Raw genomic sequence first — 24,721 nt, 5'->3', positions numbered from 1 at the left:
ATGTTTGATTTTACAAACCTCAATTTTTTTTTTTTTTTTAATTTGGGATTTTTGTGTCCGTCTTGCTTCTCTTGCAACATTTTTAAAACAAAAATAGAATAAATAACTGAAAAATAAATTCTATCCTCTGGTATCATACTGACACCTATAAAATTCTTCTGCAAGCACAGAAACTTAGCATTTGCACAGGCCCCCGCCTCTTGAGGAAACGAGTATACGTACTGACAAGTATAGCGAGGTCTGAGAACCTCCAGGCCCTGGAAAGCAGTGAAGATCCTTCCCTCTCCGTCCCGCAAGCCTGACCCTCTGCTCCTGCCCGACCTGCCTTCGGCCTCTCCTCCTCCCCCTGGGCTTCCCATCCTCATCTCTCCCAACCGGCCCTGACTTCCACTGCGTTGCTTGAGGACAGATGTTTCTTATCCCCCACCACAGCACTCGCTCCGCTTCCGCAACTCTGCTTGAATTGAAGAATTGATGCAATTCTTCCCAGTGCGCCTCCATGCATCAAATTCTTGCACTGAAATATGAAATTATTACTGATTCTTAGAGAAAAACCGTTAACCCGTGGGGTGTTTAATGTCATAAAGCACGTTTTCCTTAATTTCAATTCTGTAACAGCTGGTTGACCTGCAATAGCAAAAATTCATACCGGCTCTAGTAACCAGCATGGGGAAATCCAAACATACCTGGGAAAACTAAGAATAACTGAAAATACAATCTTTTAATTTGAATCCAGAGATTCTTTGTAGACAAAGAAGCATTAATATCTCCATTTAGGAGATAATTCTGCCCTAGAAAAAAATATCATCTGGATAGACTTTGACAGAGACTGGAAAGGGAGTCATTTGTGTTAGGTTACACAGAAAGGTGACAGACCTGAAAATATAATCCGAGACTCTAAAGTGCCGTATCTGTAAGAAATTGAAATTACCCAGCAGCGAAGTGCAGGAATTAAGTTACAGCATTTTTATAACGTTTGTCCACGCAGGCTGTTAAGGATACTACGATGTGATTATATTTTGGACTGTTGCCAAAAAAATCCCATATACTTACCTATTACTTGTATTTTGACAATGGTAATACAACTGTAGCAAAGAGTGATAGCAAATAACTGAAATATTACTACATTAATTTCCCAGTAACATGCTCAGGATGCAATATTACTACAGCACTTTTGGGGGGTTCAACTTCCAACCACCTTGCACTCATCTTTTGGGGGACTTGCTTCCCTTATGGCAAATTATAAAAGAAAACCAGAACAGCCGGTATGGTTTACACTTTGCTGCTAATACAATTAATTTAGACATCGTGCTCCATGCCTTTCCGCATCACTTGGAAAATGTAGTGTTTGAAAAATTTCTTAAACCGGTGTGAATCAGCGCTGTGATTTCGAAGAAAAAGGTGATGAGATCTGAATTGCGGGCAAGATGAGCGCTGCGCGTGCCACTTCACCCGTACCTGGTTTGACGGAACAAAATAAAGTGGAAGACGTGAATTGCCAATTAGTCACTAATGAAAAGTATTATTTGAAGCGTACAAGCACGTAATTCAGAATCGCGTTAATTGCCTGTGCCGTTTTCACGTAGCAATTAAATAAAAAGGTGTATGACCCTCTAAAATTGCGTGTGCAAACGGGATTTGAGCGGCAGTCTGGTGCCGGGAGCAGTTACATAAAGTGAGATGAACTCATATTGCTATAGGGAAGGAAAAAAAAAAAAAAGAAAAAGAAAGGCGGGCTGCGGCAGGGCGGCAGTTTCGCAACACTGACTTCACGCTCAGCAGCGGTAAAAAGGATGACGGGAAGAGAAAATTAAAAAAACAAACAAACAAACAACGAAACGCTCGGTGAGCAAATAGCGAAACAGAAGCGGAAGCAGAGGCGGAAGCAGAGCGCAAGGGCAAGCCGGCGGGCTCCGTGCGGGCCCCGGCTGTGCCGGCCCCGGCGGCCAGGGCGCAGGCGGAGGGTTCCCGCAGCCCCACGGCGCGGGCTGGCGGGCGCGCGAGGACAGCCGCCCCGCCCCGGCCCCACCCACCGGTCCCGGCGGCCACGCCCTCCCCCGGCGGGGCGGAGCAGGGTTCCCCGCCCCTGGCGGGCGGCCGCACGCCCTCGGTGGGCGCGGCCTGGCGGCGGCACCCGGTGGCCACGTTGACAGGGCGGGAGCGGGGCCGCGCCGCGCAGGGCAGGCTGGGCGCTGGGCGTTGCGCGGCGTCGGGGTACGGGTGCCCGGTGCGGGAGTGGGGCCGCTGCCACAATAAAAATGTCTTCGCCTCCTAAAGAGAAAGCAGAGACGCGGGCCGGACACCCTCCTGCTGGTACGGCCGCCGGTTCCCGTCTCTCCGCTCTTTCTCTTCCCGCCGGGGGGGGCCGGGGCGGCCTGGGCGGCCTCCGGGAGAGCCCGGTCGGGCGCCGGTTCCCCGCGAAGTCCCCGGGCCGCGGGCGCCGGGGTGCTGCCCGGGGCTGAAGAGGGCGAGGGCGGCTTCGGGCGGGTCCCGCCGCCGCTGGCGGGGGGTATGAGCCCCGGGCGGTTTCCTCGCGCCTCTCTGCTCGGGCGCCGCCGCCCGAAGCGCCGTCTGGTCCGGCGTGCTGGCCGCGGGAGGTGTGTGTGGGTCCCTCCCCCGAGCTCTGCCTGCCGCTCGCCCTCGGCTTTCCCTGCCCTCTGGCAGCCTTCGCCGGTAACGGGGGCGATGCCCCCTGCCCTGCTGTTCCCAGGGGATCTCCCTGGCTGTAGACAAACCCTTGGCTGGTGCCTGGCATTGGGCATCTCCAGCCCCTGACCCGGGAGATGGATAGCGTTGTCTTTGGCAGCCGTCATCCGTTGGGCCATTCCGTCTTCGAAAGGCGGTGAAGGCCTACGAAACCACCACCTGGGGCTGACGGAGGTGGGAAGGGGAAAGGGAGCACCCTCAGCCCGTCACAGCCTGCATGTAGCATGGCGCAGGCCAGGTGTGAACAGACCAACCGAGGACTAAGGGCACTCCGTGCATGCGTTTTGCATGCGGGTGTCGCGGCTCGGGAGCGAGAGCAGGCTGCCTACTCCTAGCTGTAATTCTGGAGGCTGGCAGGGTAGGAAGCAAGGACAGCTGCTTGCCAGCTGGCCAGCAAAGGCAACTCTGGCACCTTCTGCCTGGCGCTGCCTGCTCAGGGGCAAGCAGAGCAGTGGGTGGTCGGGGTAGGAGTTTGTGTTTCACCTTCGTTCTGCCACCATCCGTAGACGGGAGATCCTCTCTATGGTGGGGTTCCATTACTCACAGTATCCAAGTTGTCTTGTTCCTTCACCTACTGCCGGTTTTCCTTCTTTATTACAATTGCCATAAAAAGGTCCCTGCACCATCCCCTTTTCTTATGTCTTCCAGCGTTTCCTGGTAGAAAAGGGGTTTTTAAGTGTTTCCGTCAAAAAATGCTGAAATTCTTAATTCACAGAGTAGTTAGTTTTATATTATATGAGAATTAATAGCTGCATTTGAAAACAGCTTTTGAACCCAGTTGAATTCTGCTGCTTTTATAAAGAGGGCCTGAAATTCCTTTAAGTAGATACAAGAAGTGAGAAGTAATGGCTTTCCTTTGCACGGCAAATACAGTTCAGCAGTACAGTTAGGCTGATCTCTTGGCTGAGCCGTTGTCCTAGGCTCCCTTGTCCTGGCATTAGCTCTTGCCTGATCTCGTGGTGAGCTCGTTCAGGGAACTGAACCAAAATACCTCTCCCAATGTCGACAGCTTTTGCTGCCGTAGCTGTTCCAGCTGGCTTGCCTCGAGGTCAGGTAGGCATCAGCTTCAGTGTGAAGGGATGGTAAGACCTTAGGTTGGCTTAGCTGTGTCTTCCTGCTGCACCATTGATGGAAAGGGCACAAAAGATAAATGGTGGATATTTTCAGTTTGATGCTTCATAACTATTTTCTGATGTTGATTGTGTTTGAGAGCTTTGCTTCAAAGCCTGTCTTTTGAAACAGGTGGAATTTTTTTTAAAGACCTGAAGTAAGCCTCTGAAGACCACATGAGAAACAAGCGATGCACAGTACAAAAGCGTAATTGGAGTACAATACAGGTTTCCCTTGCTGTCAGAGTATACGAGTTGTTTTTTTTTTTCTAAGACATGTATCTGAATATGAACTGAAGAGCTTTTTCAGCTGTGTGCCTTTTACAGTCTTTACCATCCCTGAGGGTTTTTTGTGTGACTGTGCACCAATTCAACTTTGGAAGGAAGGGGATCACCAAGTCTTTCTTTGAGGTCAGAAAAAAACCTGATGCTTTACATCAGGTCATTTCTGGAAGAAGATGGTTCTGAGCTGGTTGGCTGAAGAAAGTGGCCCTGTGGTCTTTTAAAACTTTAAAGATCCACAATAAATGTGCTTATTAGTGACAGTTTATTTTTTCTCGAGAGGCTGAGGCTAGAGTTTAATCCTCTGTCTCAAGACCTTGTAGATCCTTGAGTAATAATGTAATGTAATGTGGCAGTTTGCAAACAAGTTTTAATAAAATGAAAGTCGAGAGTTCTTAAACAGGTAAAGGATGACTACATAAGTACAGTTGGAATTGTTTTCATAAGTAAGAAGACTAGTTCTTAGTATGGCAAAGGTATGTATAGGGGATCTTTTTTGACTAGTGGCTTAAAAGCCACAAGCGATGTTCCCCAGGGCTCTATTTTGGAGCTGTTCTTGTTTAATATCTTTATTGATGATCTGAATTAGGGGATTGAGTGCTCCCTCAGTAAGTTTGCAGACATCACGAAGTTGGGTGGGAGTGTTGATCTGCTGGAGGGTAGGAGGGCTCTGCAGAGGGATCTGGACAGGCTGGATCGATGGGCAGAGGTCAGTTGTATGAGGTTTAATAAGGCCAAGTGCCGGGTCCTGCACTTTGGCCACAACAACCCCAGGCAACGCTACAGGCTTGGGGAGGAGTGACTGGAGAGCTGCCCAGCAGAAAAGGACATGGGGGTGCTGGTTGACAGCCGGCTGAACATGAGCCAGCAGCATGCCCAGGTGGCCAAGAAGGCCAACAGCGTCCTGGCCTGTATCAGCAATAGTGTGGCCAGCAGGAGTAGGGAAGTGATCGTGCCCCTGTACTCGGCACTGGTGAGGCCGCAGCTCGAATCCTGTGTTCAGTTTTGGGCCCCTCACTACAAGAAGGATGCTGAGGTGCTTGAGCGCCTCCAGAGAAGGGCAACGAAGCTGGTGAGGGGTCTGGAGAACAAGTCTTATGAGGAGTAGCTGAGGGAACTGGGGTTGTTTAGTCTGGAGAAGAGGAGGCTGAGGGGAGACCTCATTGCTCTCTACAACTACCTGAAAGAGGGTTGTGGTGAGGTGGGTGTTGGTCTCTTCTCCCAAGTAACTAGTGAGAGAATGAGAGGAAATGGCCTCAAGTTGTGACCCGGGAGGTTTAGACTGGATACTAGGAAAAACATCTTTACTGAGAGAGTGGTCAGGCATTGGAACAGGCTGCCCAGGGAGGTGGTGGAGTCACCATCTCTGGAAGTGTTCAAAAAATGTGTGGACGTGGCACTTGGGGATATGGTTTAGTGGGCATGATGGTGTTGGATTGATGGTTGGACTCGATGATCTTAAAGGTCTTTTCCAACCTTAATGATTCTGTGAAAAGCTCTGATTTTGCTGCATACAATTGTATAAAGAGCCCTACCTGTAATTACTGATGTGTCTTACCCCACTGAGTGTGAATTACACATGTAAAAGTTAGGAAGGTTTTGGATCATCAAATTAAAGCAGAATTGACAAATCCATCGTATTTCATATGCACTGTTAGCCCTTACTTACTGACTGCATGCAGCCTGTGAGCTTTCTCTCTGCATTGATCTTTTACATGGGATGGGGGAAGAGACAAGAAAATCACTTGGAAAGACAAAGGATAATGAAATGGAAGGAAACCTCAAGACCTCAGGCTGGTAACAGGGTGCACAAAGTGACTTTGAACTCCTTTCTGAAAGTTAAGAGTGCCCCAACTTAAGCTTTATTAAATATCCATCTGTCAGTGAGATCAGTGCATGTATAATACACCGCTGAGTAGGATTGTACAGCTTGCAGTCAGTCTAAAGAGGTCTCCGTAATTATACTTTTAGCTGTTCGTTTCTTCTAGTAGATACTGGGGAGGAATAAAGCAAGATGGTTGTGTCAATAGTTTATTTATGAAGCTTTACAGTAGGTTCATGAAAGTAGGTGCTTTTTCCCACATTAAAAAAATGTGAAAAAATTGGAAAAAAAAATCTCTGAGCCAAGATTTCTGTGAAATCAAGGTATGTAATAACTCTTGCATTCTTGTTTTGTCAGACACTAATGTATGCTCCCTCAAGCTTGCAGAACAGCATATTTTGCGTTTCCCTCGGTCCTGGCTTTTCATACATCTTATCAGTGTAATGGAATCTGTTGTTATACAGTACATAAGAAATACATTTTATGTTAATATTTAATACGATAATCAGGGAAAACGGGAAGCTGCTAAAGCTCTTGGTTGTACTCTGGATTTCTAAAACTTCCTGTCCTGGTTGCTGTGACCAGTGGGGTATTTGGGTTGGTCTGGAAGGTTTCCCCAGCAAGGAATGCCTCAGGTCCGCAACCTGAGCGAGCTGGGGCTGGAGCCATCGCAGAGCTGCGGTGCTTCTCTGGGTTCTTGGTGCTACCTGAGACTTGGTGGGATTTATTTCAGAATGCAGTCTCAGAAACTGGGAGCAGGCATGAAGAAGTGTGGCGGGGGGGGGAAGGTAAATAGACTGAGAATGTTAACCAACTCCAGTGTGTCTTGAATGGTAATTGATTAACACAGTTGTTTAATACATTTCCAAAAGGAGTAGTCATACCCTTAAGAGGAACACAGGCTGCCATTCACGGGACAAACAAGACGGCCCCATCTGCCTCTCGGGGCGGGGGAAACATGACAGGTAATAATTAAAATCCAGAACTCTGCTCTTATGCAGCAGTGAGGCAAAGAGACTTGTGCTGTCGCTGTTCTTGGAGCGTGCTGGCAGATCATCCCCTCTTTATTTCACACTTGAGAGGCTGATGGCCTCTCATGTCTGTCCCCACCGTGGCAGCCGTTCCCGGTCTCCTGCCTTAGCACAGGTCCCACCTGACCCCTCCTGAGCATCTGCAGCCTGAGCTCCCTCTCCGGCGCGGGAACGGCTTTCTGCCGAATCCCAACACGGTGTCGTTGACGCTGTCCTCTTCTGGGCCCTGATATCTGGCAGCATGCTGGAAGGTGGTCTCTGGGTTATTTAAATCCTCTCTCTGCTCTGTGCAGGGTTTACTATAAGGCAGCCTGAGCTCATGTTCTTTTAAGAATGACTTTTAAATGACAAAATCGCCGTGGTAAGCATCTGTCAAATTATGTAGTAGTTGCTAGGCAAGTACGAAATAGAAGAATCCTCTCAAGTCTGAGAAAATCTAATAAATGGAGTGGGTTTTTCTTTAGCTTGGTACATACAATCGTAATCTTTTCTCTCCATCTAACCCTGAGGTAGCGTAGCTTGGTTGAAACCTTTTGAAAAGGAAGGTGAATTATGTTGCAAGGGTATTCCTCTTCTTAAGCTAAGTCTCTTTAAACTAGTTTGTGTATGAGCATGCTGTGTCACAGAGATGTGGCAGAGATGTGCCTCAGCTGTACGTACAGGATGCAGGTCTATTTATTTCACTTTTTTTCTCAGAAATACAATGTTTACTATTTAAAAAATCCCAGGGCGAAAGAGCTCTCACTTTCTCCTAGGGCAGGTTACTTTCTCTTTATTGCTTGCCTTCACCCAGGCTGTAAAATTGATGCACAGGAGTGTCCTTTCCATTGTTGCCCTGGTTAAGAACTGAGAACTAAACCCGTTTCTGTGTTTTCAGGGATTCAGGGGCTGCTGTGAGGTGCCTTCATCCCTCTGTGGCGGGGCGAGGGGGGCTGTCAGCCTCCCCTAGCCACGCTGGCAAGCCGCTTCGGCGCCTTCTGGGCACTGCTCTGGCATCCTGCTCACTCAGGCGGTCGCGTCTCTGCCGAGGCTGCCCGCAGACTTACCGTGTCGTGGCAATGTGAAATGCAAACCAATGCATCCGTAGGTGGTTTTATTGACTCCTGACCGCTATAGTGGTTTTCTGATGTGATTGCTGATGGCAATGTAACCCATCCAATTAGCTAATGAGACGCATCGTCTTATCTTACGCTGTCCTGTAAACGTGTATAGCAATGGTTGAAGAAAATAAAAAAGTAGAATATTAAAACAGAAAGCAGATCAAGAGCAGCCTGCCTGTTGCTCTGCTTAGTAGTTGCAGTGTTAGACCTGGCTTGGTTCCTATTTTATATTTCACTTTGGAGGAGATAAATGATGAACATAAGTGAATTTGCTTTCACTTCTTTTTTTGTGTTTCAAAGGGATGCTTTCACATTTGCGTAATTTCTAAAACTAAATCATGACAAGGATTTGAAATGTGGTAAACGCCTATGTTTTGCAAACCAAAAAGCTCTGTTCTAAATGCAAGTTAAGAGTCTCCTAAACTTTGCTATTTATTATACTGTTCATGAAGTACTTCCTCATATAAATGCTATTATTATAGCTGTAGTTTTTATCTTGAAAAGACAAGGAGGTTCTTCATCCCTTCTTGTTTCAAAGGAGTATTTAACATTTGTGTGTGTGGCCTTTCGCACAGTGCTATGCAAGCCATCACCTCCATTTGTTCTTCTGCCACAAATTTACAGGGGTGGGGGAGAGAGAAAACAGAGTTGAGTTTTCTAAAATGGTATAGGAAGCGGGTGGTAAAATGAGCTGCAGCTTCTCAGGAGGAGCAAAGATGGCATGATGTGAAAGAGAGTGGCAGATGCAGTCCTAAAGTAGCTGTTCCTCACACTGTCACTTTTAAACACTTTGGGCCCTTTTTCAAACTGTGATTACTATAAAACTATTTTGTAAAATATTGGGGGGGGAAGGAAGGGGAGAGTCATCCTTAAAACATTCTTCACTTATGCTGATTTGACTGAGGTTTGTTGTCTCTCTAATTTTTGTTCCAGTGAAAGCTGGTGGTATGCGGATTGTACAGAAACATCCACACAATTCTGATGCCAAAGAAGAAAAAGATAAAGATGACCAAGACTGGGAAACCAGCAGGTGAGCCCTTTGATTTGGTGCATGTGCTACAGTGAATTTCTATGGCCCTTGAACCTTACCGCCAGTTTTGTTTTCTTTGCTGATAGCAAATCAATGATACAGCTGCTTCTGTATCATGAAATTGATTTAAAATGGTAGCAGGTTATAAGCTCCTTCAAGAGAATTGGGGAATTTTTACCTTGCTGAGCCTCCTTTAAATGATCCTGCCAGGTAAGAGAAGGTTGGAGGAAAAAAAAGTACAGTTAAAGACAGACATCAGCTTTCCTAACATCTCTGAACATCGTTTCACACTGTGCAGAAGCATGGAGGCTAGGCACATTTGGTCACAAGCATTAGGCTGTCAATCTGTGTATGAGGTCATCTTGTGTGCTAGGTGATTCCTTCTACCCTTTGGCCCACAATCCTGTCTCTGCGACGTATTTGACAATATGGTGCTTTTAAAAAGACAAGTAAAAATAAATGCTATTAGTTTATCTGCTTTTATTTTAGGTGGGAATTTAGCGGTTTTGGTGTTGGAGGGTACCAAAACAAACAGTTGTTACTGTAGATTAATAAATCTACTTAAAAGTGCTAGTAACTGCTGTGTAGAAATGGAAGCAGGGAGGTTCAGTGGGCTGTTGCTGTATTTCTGTTCGTACAAAAGCTACCTGGTTTTGTACTGCTTTCCTTGGCTGGCTGTTTTCCTTTGTAGCCAAGACTGTATTTATCTGAAATCTTTAGGTACTAGCTAATTGCATGGGTGTGTCCTTGCTATTTGCTTAAGGCAAAAAAAACAGAGCGCTACACTTGTGCTCTGGTAAGTAGACAGACTTACATGGTATTTATTTTCTGTGTAAAACAATGGTAATGAATAGGCATTGTGAAAACATCTGTGTAGGTAAGAACAAATGTGTTTGTTTACTAAACCTCAACTTGACTAGGAACACATTTATAAGAAGGGAAAAGTAATTTTAATTAATATATTGAAATGAAAGGCAGGAAAACTAAACTTTATGCTGTTTCTTCATTAAGCAAATTGGTCATCTTTTATTTAAACCTTGCCTGGGGCTACATCCTTTTATTTAATGTGTGTTATATACCTGCTTATTCTTGCATTTCCTTGGCATGCCAACCTCATGGTGAGGGAATCTTACCAGGATCCAAATGAGAAGACTTCTTATGCCTGTTCAATAGATCTAAACCTCCTTTACAATATAGTTATCTGCTTTATTCCTTTCTTCAAACAATATTATAATTTTTCCCTCTCACTCAGATAGCCTAGGGAAAAGTTAAAATTTAACCTTGGTGTTTGTGGCTGTGTCTGCTTTAGCAAGTGCTGTGGCACAATAGAAACAAATCTGTGGGGGGAAACAGTTGGTGCTGAGGACTTTGTGTTCACACTGCGTGTGTTTTGGAAACTGCTTAGTCTGGTCTTCTGGACTGAAGGACAAATCCTAGCTGGTGTGCATTAGGTGTCTCCTTGGACTACGTGTTCCAGTTTAGCTTCATCTACAAGGAGTCCTGGTCAGGTGTCCAGAGACCAATCCACAGTGCAAAATGATGCGTGGCCAACAGAACGATCAGGAGGGGGAGTGCACTTCTGATCTTAAGGTGCTAACAAATACACACTGTATATGAATATTTAAAGCAGGTCTGGGAGCAATTTTTATGCTTTAAAGGCTGAGAAGGTTTAATGACCTTTAGGGCTACCTTATTAACTAGGGAATAGCTAACTGTTGCCTCTGTTCCCTCAGCCACCTGATCAGTTTATTGACAAAATACACATTCAGAGTGTGCTTTGTGGTTTTGGGGTTTTTTTGTAGAGCATACATTATCAGTCCCTATTAGGCACTTGGTGCACACAGTTATTCTCATGCCTGTATATTAATACAAAAAGCATTGGTCTGAACTTTGTATTTCTTTGATTTTATCCTCTTGAGAAAGGAAGTGGCAGGAAGGACATGAGGAGCGCAGTTAGATGGGAACCAGCATGAATTATAAAACAAAACTGCAAGTCCGTTTACAAGTCCAAGAGAAGCTCTTTTCCTGTTAGAACTGAGAAACCTCTGCGTCTGTGAGGGAAAGGATTTAATGTGCCTGTTGTAGGCTCCTGTGGGAGTTCTTCTGCAGCTGGTGGCTGTACAAGCTATAGATGTGAACAAGGAGTTATTTAGCCATAGACAGGGTAAGCAAACTCCACAGGCCATAGTACATAAAGTTGTTGTTTGTCAAAATTAAATTACATTTGCAGCATGTCATCTGCTTTTGTGCTGGAAGGTGCATCCCCTGAAGTTCCTGTGTCTCTGTTCCTGGTGATTCACGGTGCCCTTCTAAAACACTTGGATTTCTGAGGGAGGTTTATCAGGAGATAGGGTTGGGTTTATCTGGGTGGGGTGAAGAGGCCACTAGCGTACTGTTCTGGTTTCTCTGCCACCGATATATGTATTTCATAGTCATTGCTAGCTGGTATTTTATGTCCCTTTGCTGAGCAAGGGGACATCTGTGTTTTTAACTTTCTACTGTCACAGCTTGAGCCTTTGCCATTTTAAGACAACCATTTTAAGGTAGTAGCGTTGATATGATGCAACCTCTACTCCCTGTTGCATTCAAAGTCAAAAGAAGCAAACAGACCTTCAGGCAGTTCTTATCAGGTGATATGCGCAGCTGACAATGATGTGAGAGAAAATAATAAAACAGAGAAAAGTAATTTGTGTGTGTGTGTGAAGAGGGAGGCTAGGATGATTGAGTGATTATTTTAATCTCATTGCAGGCTTAGTTGAGGACAGATGAGTGGAACTGGCAGTAAATCGTGGCAGAAGATTTTGAGCTGTCCCAGAGTTCCCTGGGAGCCCCAGGAGTACATGTCCTCCCCATGATGGCACAAGTCTGAGCAGCTGCTCAGCACGAAAGCTTTCAGCTAGACTTCATAGAAGTACTTGTGGCTTTGGAGACAACTAGCATTGTTTTTGCAGCATGCTTGCAGAAAAAGACATTGGGTCTGTGTTTCTAGCCTTAATGTAAACAAAGCTGATACAGGTAAACACCCCTGAAGTAGCTAACTGTGCTGTGACTTTAAAGTGGCATTCACCAGGTATATCTTCTTTGACATTTCTTTTTCTCAGTTGTTTAGCAACTTGTAATCCAGTTACTGTAGCTTACTCTGCAAAGTGTTTTATTCCGTTCTGGTTCCTAAAATAAAATTGTTACGACAGCCTACCATTTCATTTCATTTCATGAAATGGTAGGCTGACTTGTCATAATGGTGATTTGTGATTCCTTAAAACAATATGTGGTAAGGTGATTTTATACAAATTTAAACTTTTTCTACAAGGCAGTTCTCAGCCTTGACTGGTAATGGAAACAATTTTATATGTCTGGTATAAATATATTTTTACTTAAAGAGGAATGGCTGGATCTGACTGTACGGAGAAGACTCAATGAAAGAAGGGAGAGATTGCATTATTTGGTTTAGATGCCACACACTATTTTTTTTTTTTTAAGTTCATCCAAAGCCAGTGGCACCACTGTGGTCAAGATGTCAGTGGTAAAATTGACTGTGAGGTTGGGTCCTCCACCTATGTGTTCTTCAGAACAACAGTGATTTTGATCAGCCTGCTTGGAGATAGGATACTGGCTAGATGAACTTCTGGTCTTATCCATTATTGATTTTCTTATGTTTCTGTAATTGCTTAAGATTTGCATTGATTTGGTTTTTTTTCTATATGGTTGCAGTTTTGATTGACAGTCATACTGATTGCTGCCAGAAGGTTTTTTTGTCATGCAAGATGAAGGTGAAACATATAATTAGAAGTAGGGGTATGAATAGAAACCATTGTTTTTTCAGGACCGTATGTTGTCATAGAAGATATTTGGAATGAGTAGGCTACTCATAGTCCTGAGCTTTATTAGAATGCATGTTTAACTGAGATTCGCAATATCACATGCACTCCTGTGCCAGCATCTGACTCTGGCCATAATAAATACTCCTGAAAGACAGATAATTTGAAGTGATAGCTGCTTGTTTGGTTTTGCACAAGAGCTTCATTAATTGTCAGTCTGGGACCTCAAGAAGAAGAAACTGTAATTATGTATCAGCATCTGGATTTAAAAAAAATAATTAAAGCAAATATCTGTCTCATTTTATGTTTTAACAAATGGGGTAAACTGCAAAGGCTTTGATGTCTAAAGACTCTTTCCTTCTCTTTTGTTATATTTCTGAAACAAAATGGGTAATTTCAGTGATTTAATTACTGAATATAAGTGCAATAGAGTGGCTTCTCAGTATACATATGTAAATTGTACATGTTTTGTGTCTTAAACTTACCTGGAGATTGTGAATCCAGCATTATGTCTGACTTTCCTATTAGCTCAAGAAAGCATAAATTATGCAGACTGGATTTTAATTCAGTTTAGGATGTGGATATTTGCCTTAGCTATATTCATTGGGCAAAAGAAAAAAATGAAGAGGATAATATAGAAAGTGGTGACTCAAAAGCAAAATCATGCTAATGAAGCATATGGGTGTCCGTATGTCAAAATGCCAGTCTTGGTTCTGACTGGGTTCCATGGTGAGAGAGGAGTTGTCAAAGGCCCCTGGCAATCCTTCAGGTGTCTCTGTTACTTGTTAAGTCTGAATATGCTAGTTAGGCTGCTCCTGCTTTTTTTGTCTTTTGGAAGTGTGGTGGAAGTCTCAAAAAATCAGGCTGTGGGTATATGCTTTCGTTCAAGAGTAAATTTGTTTTTCCTTTCCCTCACTTAGTTCTGTTGCAACTGAGAAGAAACAAGCCACAGGCTTGATTTCCATTTTTCATTTGCCACTGAAGATTCTGCTGTCATTGAAATTTATGCCTTGTAATGACCCTTGTTGTCCAAACTTCTGACACAATTTACTTTCCGTTTTTAAAAATCATACAACTAAGCCTTTAGAGCAGGTCTGTGTTTGTTTACACCCTAAATATGGAAATGCTTGAAACTGTTTGTCGTCCTTGTATTTCACCTTCTTATTCTGGTTATTTAGCTGGGGCAGGAACTGTAAAGTCAAAGTTCTGACCCTTTACCTTAGGAATAGCTGCCCTTCAGCACAGCCAAGACCTGGTACATGACGTCCAGTGTTCAACCCACTTGCACACATGTCCTGTAAGAGGTAATTTCCATCACGGATGAAGATGTTTCAGTCCAGTTAGTTCTAATGTTCTCTGTTGTAGAGACAACAGGTGTTTGACAGAGGGAGATCTTGGGAGTTCTAAAAAAAAAAAAAAAGTGAGATACTTTACAGCTTGTTAAACATGGAAACCAAACTTCCATGAACAGGTAGCATTGTACTTCCATAAATACTCATAGTGAGTAGCCCATTAGTGTTTCTCCCATGTAGTTCACCAGCATAAAGCTGAAAAAAGACCTCTTTACCTGTGTTCATGCATCTTATAAAACCAAAATACTGGAAAAACGAGTAGGCATTGACACAGCATGGTGAATACTTAGGGTTAAAAGAAAGAGACAGGCCGGGACAGATAGGCTGCTACATCTTCTGCTTAAGGTTTTGGAGAGGAAATACACAACTTTCATGGGTGGAGGATTGACTAAGTGTTGGCTTAAGAGCTTCCTTGGGCTGTTGCGTCAGTGGAGGCAGCTGTGAAGGAGTGCACTGATACCAAGTACAAGCATCTGTCAACATCCAGATCCCCTCCTTTGACAGAATTCACATTTCTTCCACCACTGTTCTAACCATCTCTTTTTTCCCCCTCCCTTCTTTTTGGGGCCTGATTCTGTTACCTCTGTGAGCTGATGTGGCTTTACAGAAAGATTCTGTTCACATACTGTATATTGCCATTTTATGCTTGACCATATAAAAACTGAAACTTGGTTAAATGTATGGATATAATGCATATGACTCTTGAGGGGATTTATTCATGTCTTTGGCATTCGAGCTCTCATTACTCAGATGGGGAGCTTTGGAGGCAGTTGGCCTTAAGGATGAAATGTCTGGGGGAGATGCAATGAAGAAGCAACCTGACTGTGAACACCGTGCTTGCAGTTTCTGGGAAAGATGCAAACTGCAGCAAATGTTGAGCATTATCCCACTGTCATACCAGAGTTTCGTGTGACTAACTTTTTCTTTACTTGGTTAAATATTCCAGAGGCTAAAAGGAAGTTCTGCTGGCCAGAGAGCTGTAAAATTTGCAACAGTAACTTTATAATGTTATTAAGCAGAGAACAGAACATAGCACAGTGAGGGAAATAGCCTCCTACCTTCTCTAAAACATCTTTATTTTCCAAAAAGATGCTGTGCTTAGTGCTCCCCCCCCTTCTTATCTTTCTTATTTTGGACTTAAATTCACTTCACAGTTAAGGGAGTAGCTTCTTAATAGTGTGACACTCTTTACATAACTGATATTGCCTTCAATGCATTTTCCCACCTCATTATTCATCTTTGTATCTTAATCTTTTGTGTAGAGTTTTTCTGATTAGCAGATGCTCAAGTCTAATAAAGTTTACATATGCATAATTTGTTTAATTATAAAAACAAACCCCAATATTAGCAATTTTCATGTGATTTTTCAGGACAATACCTTCTGCAGATGACCAGTTACTTGGAGAAGTAGCAAAGTAATTGGTAGGACCTGTGTGGAACCATATCAAATGTATTTTAGATTTAGGTTAGATTTAACTATATAGAACAGAATATGTAATACTGACCTTTAAATATGGAACTACTGTAAGGCAAGAAAAGAGGCTGTGAATATCTCCATTTAAGAAGTTAAAATATCTGTGAATGTAGGGAATGGAGAAAAAGCTAGGCAAGATTATGAATGAAGTGTTGCCATACAGGAAGATGCAAGTCTTCTGAAAGACTGTTTCATGCTTCCAGTATTTCTTGGTGATTGAAGGAGTAGACTTAAAATCTATCAGTGCAAGTGCTAGTTATGACATTATATGAATAGCTTTTCATGTTCCTGAAGTACTGTGTGCATGTGTGAAAGAACTAAAAAAGATCTGATATTTTCTCCCCTCAAAGTGAATAGAAGGTATGCCATCCAGCTCAGCAAGAGCCAGGTTCAGTCCCAAAGAAACATATGCTGTCTTATGAAATTAGCTGGAAAGCTGAGTTGAATTGTAAGCCAAGCTGGTGTAAGAAAAAGATTTTAAAAGAATGAAAGTCTGTAACTTGTATTCTGTGTGATGAGACAAGTGAGAAAAGCTTAGTCATATGTGAGAGGAAAATGGATGGGAGGGGAAGTAGTATCTTGTGAGTGACACAGCTTAGTTAGTGTGGCGTTCCATGTTTGTACAGAGAAGTAAACTATCTTAAGCTAATACCTGGAGTGGTGGCATTTTGCTTTGTGCTTTTTCTTGCTATCATTCTGAAGTAGTGGAATGCATGGGAGGAAGGTGACCGTTACAGTTTAAAGGCAAAGACAGTGTTGAAACAGGTATTACATAGGCATTATAAAGCACAAAAGTCTCCAAACACAGAAGTATAATCAAATGCTTTTCATTATGCCAGCTAAGCCCAAATCTCTATTATTTAACTGTTCAGCAACACCGAGAGCATTTCTAAACCTAAGGGTATGAATTTCTACTAGAAAAAGCTGCCAGAGGACCAGATGCTACCCATTTATTTAGAATCAAAACCCTATGTTTGAAGTGAAGTCATCATGAGTTGAAAATGAGTAGGAGGTGTGAGATTGACACCATATGTGCCAAGGATGGGGATCTAGTTTTTCAAGTAGCACCTTAAGTTTCTTCTTAAGTTTCTTCTGCCACAGCTGCATCAGGCACTGAACTTTGAAGCAGTTTAATATTAAAATAAACTTAGAATTATCATTTGTTAACTGTCACAGGGCCAAATTTCACTTGGCTGCTCCCTGGACACTGGTATTAGAAGCAGGAGATACATGAGAGATAATTAAAAGACAATACTGAAAGCATTAGATATATTATCATCAGAGTTTGATTTAGTCTGCTGCAGCAGTTGATGAAGCTGTTCATTGCAGCAAATTACTTGATGGGAAGGTGTTCACTGCAGTAGGCTTGCTGCCTTCTGATTTTACTGTAACATTTCAAGGATTGCATCTTGGTCACAGGCATCCTGTACAGTAAATGGCAATTAATAAAAAAAACTTTGGCAACATTCACGCAAATCTTAGTTCTTATGAGTTTCTGTTTCTCTGGGACTCATTCCCTAAAATACATATAACATGGTGAGCCTGGGGCTGTTAATGTGTTCAAAGAGGAGCTCTTTTTGTTGCTGCAGGGTGCAACCAAAGTGGTTCGTTCTTTTCCCTGATGATCTTGAAATGCAACTTTTTTCCCCCAGATTGTTAGAGCCATAATTAAATACTAGGCTAGCCTTCTCTTATGGATAGACCCATGGCATGCTTCATCTAGCACCCCATACTGCAGTACTGAATCAGACAGTCCCAGAGTCCCCAGCGTGTTTGAGTTCACCAGTGTCTTTAACAGCAGGTGGCCCCTGCCTTCCCTGAGCCTAGAGGCATTTATTCAGACTGTGTTTCTGTTGCTTCCCTGAGATTCCATCCAGGGTGGGTGGAAGTAGGATTAAGCTTGAAAATGATGATATGCTGAGGGTATGACGGGGTTAGGTGTGTTCTGAAATTATAAATTTCATTCTGGGAAAATGACAAATACAGAGGACTGTATTTAAGACATGCTGGAGGTTTTAATTTGTTTTTGTTTTCAGCTTTGAGTTGTTGGGGTTTTTTTGTTTTTTGGTTTTTTTTTTTTACTTTGCAGTGCTAAATGTTTGTCATTGCTTCCCAAAACCAACTCTAAACCCTTCTTTTTGATTAAAAATAAATAAATAAATTCACAGCTCCAGGTACTACAATGGAACAGCTAGGCTGTTTTTTAAAGAATAGCTTAAGCTACAATGATTCTTTGAAGAGTATTTGGAACTACTGAAAGTTTTCAAAATAATTCACTATGCAAAATTTCATTACTGAGTGTGTGCATCCTTGTATACCTTAAACGTTGGTCATAGAATCATAGAAGAGTTTGGGCTGGAAGGGACCTTTAAAGGTCTTTTACCCCAAGCCCCCTGCAATGAGCAGGGACATCAACTAGACCAGGTTGCTCAGAGCCCCGTCCAACCTGACCTGGACTGTTTCCAGGGATGGGGCAGCTACCACCTCTCTGGGCAACCTGGGCCAGTGTTTCAGCACCCCCACTGTGAAAAAATTCTTCCTTGTATCTAGTCAAAATCTACCCTCTTTTTAGTTTAAAACTGTTACCGTTTGTCCTATCGCCACAGTCTGTTCCCATCTTTCTTCTAAGCCCCTTTAAGTACTGGAAGTCTGCAATAAGATCTTCCTCGAGCCTTCTCTTCTCCAGCTTGAAAAACCCCAACTCTCTCAGCCTGTCCTTGCAGAAGAGGTGTTCCATCCCTCTGATTATTTTTGTGGCCCTCCTCTGGACCTGCTCCAACAGGTCCATGTCCTTCCTGTGCTGAGGGCTCCAGAACTGGGACACAGGACTCCAGGTGGGGTCTCCCCAGAGCAGAGTAGAGGGGCAGAATCCCCTCTATTGACCTGCTGGCCACGCTGCTTTGGATGCAGCCCAGGATGTGGTTGGCCTTCTGGGCTGCGAGCACACATTGCCAGCTCATGTCCAGCTTTTCATCCAGCAGTACTCCCCAGCATTGATGAAGATATTAAAGAGTACTGGTCCCAATATGGAGCCCTGAGGGACACCGCTCGTCACTGATCTCCATCTGGACATTGAGCCATTGACCACTACGCTCTGGGTGCAGCCATCCAACCAATTCCTCAACACCGAACAGTCCACCCATCAAATCCAGATCTCTCCAATTTAGAGAGTAGGGTGTTGTGGGGAGACCATCTCAAAGACCTTACAGAAGTCCAGATAGATGACATCCTTAGCTCTTCCCTTGTCCAGTGATGTGGTCACTCCATCATAGAAGGCCACTAAGTTGGTCACGCAGGACTTGCCCTTGATGAAGCCGTGCTGGCTGTCTCAAATCAATTCCCTGCCCTCCATGTGCCTTAGCATAGCTTCTCGGAGGATCTGTTCCATGATCTTCCCAGGCGCAGAGGCGAGGCTGACAGGTTGGTAGTTCCCAGGGTCCTCGTTGCTACCGTTTTTAAAAATAGGTGCAATGTTTCCCTTTTTCCAGTCTCCAGGGACCTCACCTGACTGCCAGGATTTGTCAAATATCATGGAGAGTGGCTTGGCAACTCCATCAGCCAGTTCCCTCTGGGCTCTGGGATGCATCTCATCAGGTCCCATAGACTTGTGCATGTTCAGGTTCCTCAGGTGGTCTCGAACCTGATCTTCTCTTACAGTGGGAGGGACTGTGCTCCTCCCGTCCCCGCCTTGCAGTCCATCCACTCGAGAGGATGATGAGCTTGATTGTTCTCCAGTCCCGATGGTCAGTCTCCTGAGGCTGTAACCTTGTGTTACCATTTAGAACAGGTGTTGGTAAACTGTATTTACTGTTTGGTGGTTGTTAGGATGATTGAGAGTCCTTTGCATTCCTTTACTTATGAAAACTGCCATTGCTAGATTTTTAGTTTTTTAAAATATTTTATTTTTGCATGCAGCATATTAGCATATGCAACATGTTATTGGTGCTAATGAGCAACTTATTTTCACACAATATATTAGACTTTTGAGTTTGTAGGGCACTAATGAATTAACTGACCAGTTCATGCACAGCCCCATTTGGTTTGTTTGTTAAAATGTTGCTGTAGTATTTGAGGTGATGGAATGAAATTTCAGTAGACTGAACTGGGTATTTTTGTACTTCTGTGATTCTTCTTTTATTTCTAGGATTGTATTAACTTGTGATTCTAGATGAAAAGTGTACACAGCCATGTGTATGCTGTTTTATATCAACAGTGACACTAATAACATTACCATAAATTCTTCCACATAAGGCTATTTAGAAGGCTTTTGACTACATGAAATTTAACATTCAATGATTCTATTCTATGATTCTTATTTATTGCTTTGAAAACTGCTGTAGAATTAATTTCCTGGTTTCAGGCATTGCACAATTCTGTTTCTGCTGGTGTGTTTGAAGGATTTTAGTCTTATTCCAGTTTACAATGGGAAAAAAAATGCCAGAACCTCAAAAGCTTCTAAGGAGTGGAGCTTCGTGTTCTGATGTTTTCTCCCAATATAGGCCTTCTGGCTGATAACACTGGCTGTTCTGGTTCCTTCCCTGTATTGAGATGGTTTGGATGACCTCTAGATGGCTTTGAAGTTAATGCCACATTTTTCCTTTGTATCTTGTAAGCAAGCACTATTACAGAAAAGTTGCAGTCCTGCAGAGAATGTATTTTTTATTCCTGCTGCTGCCCTTTGGAGGATCTCCCTTTATGACACTTTGTTTCCTAGTGTTCATGTTCTTATTTTGTGTTGTGTCTTAGCCTTGAAATTATTTCTGTATTAGTTAGTGATTGCCAGTTGTTCTCTTCCTGTTGTATTTTCCTAAAATCACCTTTTTGGTGTGTGAAAAGAGAGTACACCTCTGTGTACCTCCTTCTGTGTTCTTCCTTCTGTGCAGATCTTACTAACAACTTAGCTGGTCTGATGATCAGACCTGTCTCTCTTATATTTTCTGTGTCAGACAGAAATAAATAAAAATAGTGTTTAGGAGCTGCATAGTTGTAATAGAAATAGATATGTAATAGTCATATGTGTGTTAAAGCAGTGATGCGTCTTTTTTGTGTTTGGCTATTCCAGTTTCTGATCCTTGAGAGTATCTCCTGCCATAGCCCATGGTAGCTCAGTTTAATGAGGGATCTTGTTGGCATTTTTTGGAAATCTATGCATACCAAATAGTGTAGAAGATTTCTTTTTTTAATTGCTTTGGTAATTCTTTTAGGTTTTGATATCCTTTACTGGGAAGAGGAAATTTGCCAAGTTAATTCACACTGTTTTCCCCTGCCAGGAGGAGGAGGAGGGGGAAGATAACTGCTCGCAGTTAATGCACTAGATTTTGTTCTCCTCTCCAGCATTTTTTAAAAGTTATGTAGGTTTATTAGCTAATGGCTTTTTAAGACACTGTATAATCCATACTTCTCCCTGCCTGTTGCCATGTCTTCTAAAATGATGAAGAACTATTAACACAAAGAAGGAAAGGGGGAAGGAAAGGGGGATTTACATCTTCATTAAATATCTTCCTTCCTTTTCTGTTTTAAAGAATATGAACAGCTATGCGGGGCCGGCGTAGAGCTCGTGCCTCGCCTGCCTGTGCAGCACTCCCCAGCAGATGGTACTTCGGGGCAGTAAGCCTGATGAACTCTCCCAGCATCTAGCAATCCAAATTATTGCTTAGAAACTCGCTAATATTAAATTACTGCCATTGGACCTAGTTCCTATTTCTCTAGCTCTCTTTTGAGCATACGTGCAATTCTCACCTTCAACCTTCTGTGGAGGTGGCACCACAGTCTTAAGTAGTGTATGCTGCAGAAAGGGTTTTCCTCTTGCTTGCCTGGTAACTTTTTCCTGTGCCCTCCAAGTCTTACGTACTAAGAAATAGTGAATAACTGTATTTCTTGTACCTTTTCCTCTCTGCTGTATTTTTTTCTTTGAGTTCTCTTTTATCTTTTTGTTTTTGTGGTGGGATAACTAGAATTACAGCATGGAGGGTAAAAGCATACCACAGACTTACACATGGGCTTAGTTCTATTCTACTGCTTCTTTTCCTCCTCTTGTTCTTGTGTTCCAGTTGTCTTTTTAACTGACTTTAGGGTATTAAGTCGCTGATTTCAAAAATCTTTTAATGGTGAACCAACATTGGTTTTTCAGTTGAATAACTGTTCTAGAGCCCATCATTATGTATGTACAGTTAGGATTGTTTGTCCCAGTGTGTATATTCTGCATTTATCAAGTTGTCATCTTTCTCTTTCACCTTATTGTTCCATCATTCCTCTGAGATCCCTTGTAACTGTATACATTCAGGGTTTTTTTTATCCTGAATAATTCACTAACATTAGCATGTATTGTCATGTCCCTATTTAGACCTTTTTTCAAGATTCTTGTAGGATCCCACTGTTAACCTCCATCATTATGACATTTGATTTCTTCCTATGCTTTATTTCTAGTTTCTGATCCTCGAGAGTGTTTTCTGCCATGTCCCATGGCAACTCAGTTTATTTAATGAGGACCCTTGTTTTCATGTTTTGGAATTCTGTGCATACCAAATAGACTGGAGGTTTTTTCTTCACTTGATCATTCATTCAGATTTTAATATCAGTCACACCAAATAGTTAGCCAACATATATAACCTCTATTTTGGGGTAACTTTACAGTAACTTTACCTTGAAAACCCACTCATTTTCTCGCTAGAAAATCATGAGCTGAAGTTTTCTGATGCTGTTACACTTACTAGGTGGCATGCAAAAATATGCAAACAAAGTAATGAAGTAAGAGATTTGTATGCTGAATCTAATTCAGCATTCACATTGCTGAAACAAATTAACTCTTTATTTGCTTGTTTTTAATATTTCCTTTTCTAAGTTACTTCTTTGTACCTATTTCAGCGAGAAACTTTGGCAAGTAAATAGCTTCTGTGAGATAAGTGGCATTCATTTGTGTTTATTTGAACTTAATGATGTTACTACAAAATGTGGTCAAAAAGAAGATTATCAAATGGGACAAAGTGTCTGCACAAGGAACCTAACAGTAAAATTTTTATCAAAAGTCATCTCAGACTTTCACAGCCTTTGTAATGATGTTTGCTAACATTGGAGTTATTGAATCTTCACAGTTTATGTTTAGTCTGCCATAATTTCAACCGGCATTTACTGCCATGAGATTCCATAGCCCGCCTCACCTTTCAGTAGAGAAAGCAGTGTTGGGCCAAGCTTCTGGGCAAATATTAAAGCATTAGAATTTGAATGAATAAATAAAATCTTTATTTATAGCTTACAAATGGTAGACATATGACTTCATACATGCAAACAGTGTAAGCGTTGATTGTTGTCAGTGACCTTAAGAAGGAAGTAAAGTTAAATCTTCAAGCCTGCAGGTGATACAGAGCTGTTTTGCTTAGTTAAATGGCCTATCAATAGTGAGGAACTCCAGAAGACATCACTAAACTCTGCAAGAAGTCATTTTGGATTACAAAAGCCACTGGAAAATTCATGGAAAATAGTTTGTTGAGGACTACTAAATACAATACTTCCTCTGGCTTGGGAAGTTCCGGAGGAAGAGATTTCTGGAAAGTCCTCTCAAGAGCCACCTTCTGATGCTCCATCCTTATGACCTTCCCCACGTGTTCACTGCTGCCTGCTGAGAGTCAGCAAGGTGAATATGTGGTCTAATACTAATTGTATTATCTAACACTAATTGTAGGCTGACTTAACATTAAGATCAGTTCCCATTTCAACAGAGACATATGTATGTTGGGAGGAAATGGTGATCTCATGAAAGATTTATGTATTGAAACTAAATAAGAGAAGTACTTGGGAATTTGGCTTCTCAGTGGCCGTGGTGGCATTAGTTGATTATGGAGGCAATCCAGTAGTATTCTGCAGTAGTTTGCAGAACATTTGTGGTTGATTTTCAGGGACTTGAAAAATTGGAAGTCTGTTTCAGAGCACCTTCTAGGAAGGCATTTTAAAACTGAATTCTAAATTACTCTAACAAATTGCTGCTTTTCTTAACCCTGTTGTAAGTAACATAAGTAGGCTAGACTTTCAGCTGGTGTCGACATGACTGCCTCTGTAGCCTTAGATGAGCATCTGGTCTCTGTATCTTATGCCTGTTTAGTCTGTAGCATATCTGTAGGCTCTATAGCGAATTCAGGGAAGAACTCAAAAGCAGTGTTATTCTCTGGATTCACCGCTGTTGCACATGATATTATTAATACCTTTAATCTTGCAAAATTCCCTAGGCAAAAAGGACTAGAGAAAATGTAAATCTAATTGCTCAGGCATAACCCTGATACTGTTTACAGTACCTCAGGAAATCTCTCCTGGCTAGATTCTGAGAATTAGTCGGGGGTGGGGTGGGTGGAATTAAAGACATACATAAAAGTTTGTTTGGTTGGGTTTTTAAGATTTGATTGCCAAGGGATGCTTCCAGGAGTTCAGTTTTGGCACAGTACTGTATGAGTTAGCACTTTAACTCTCCTAGGCTTTGCTTAGATTTGTATCCATTACCTTTAATACGTGGCATAAATTGGATATCATTAATTCTTTCCTGGTTTCTTCAGACTGTAGTCACGGGCATGTATATAAACTGAGCCTTTCTAGCAGATACAAGAAAAGAATGAAAAGCAAAGAGGGGAGAAGAGCCTTGATTTATACATTTTTTGTTTTGATTTCCTCTTTCTTAAGATGAAGGAAGACAAGAATTGCAGCGTTAGTTGATGATTCATCATCTGCCAAAATCAATTTGACTAAAGGGGGGAAAAAATCCACGTAAAAAACATATTTTAGCTTTCGATGTATGGAGAAGGAAGGAAATGTAAGAGTTGTCTGAAAAAAGAATTCTACCACAATCCTGGCAGAGATTTTGTTGAGAAATGTCTGTGTTTTTCCCGTTGAAAATTGAGAAAACAACCTGGTAAATATAGATAAAAAATTGAAGTGCCACATGTTAGTCTAACTAGCATAGTCTCTGCAAATAAATTCTAGTGAAACTAGTCAATCTTTGGATACATGTCAAGA

At 42.4% G+C, this 24,721-nt stretch overlaps 1 protein-coding gene across 1 annotated transcript in view; it reads left to right on the top strand.

Moving 5' to 3' along the window:
* Window positions 1–1,193: 1,193 nt before the first annotated feature.
* DAP (death associated protein) overlaps window positions 1,194–24,721 on the top strand; it is a gene marked incomplete at its 3' end in the record, with an annotated part of 60,181 nt that continues 36,653 nt past the window's right edge. The window contains exons 1-2 of the mRNA XM_081996784.1: window positions 1,194–2,313; window positions 8,984–9,080. Of these exons, the coding sequence (XP_081852910.1) occupies window positions 2,259–2,313; window positions 8,984–9,080 (152 nt within the window). The 5' untranslated portion in view covers window positions 1,194–2,258. The remainder of the gene's footprint in view (window positions 2,314–8,983; window positions 9,081–24,721) is intronic.

This window comes from Phaethon aethereus (assembly GCF_964289735.1).
Source record: "Phaethon aethereus genome assembly, chromosome: 2".
Taxonomy (NCBI): Eukaryota; Metazoa; Chordata; class Aves; order Phaethontiformes; family Phaethontidae; genus Phaethon; species Phaethon aethereus.
The sequence above is the reverse complement of the archived record's forward strand: the minus strand, read 5'-3'. Positions and strand labels throughout refer to the sequence as shown.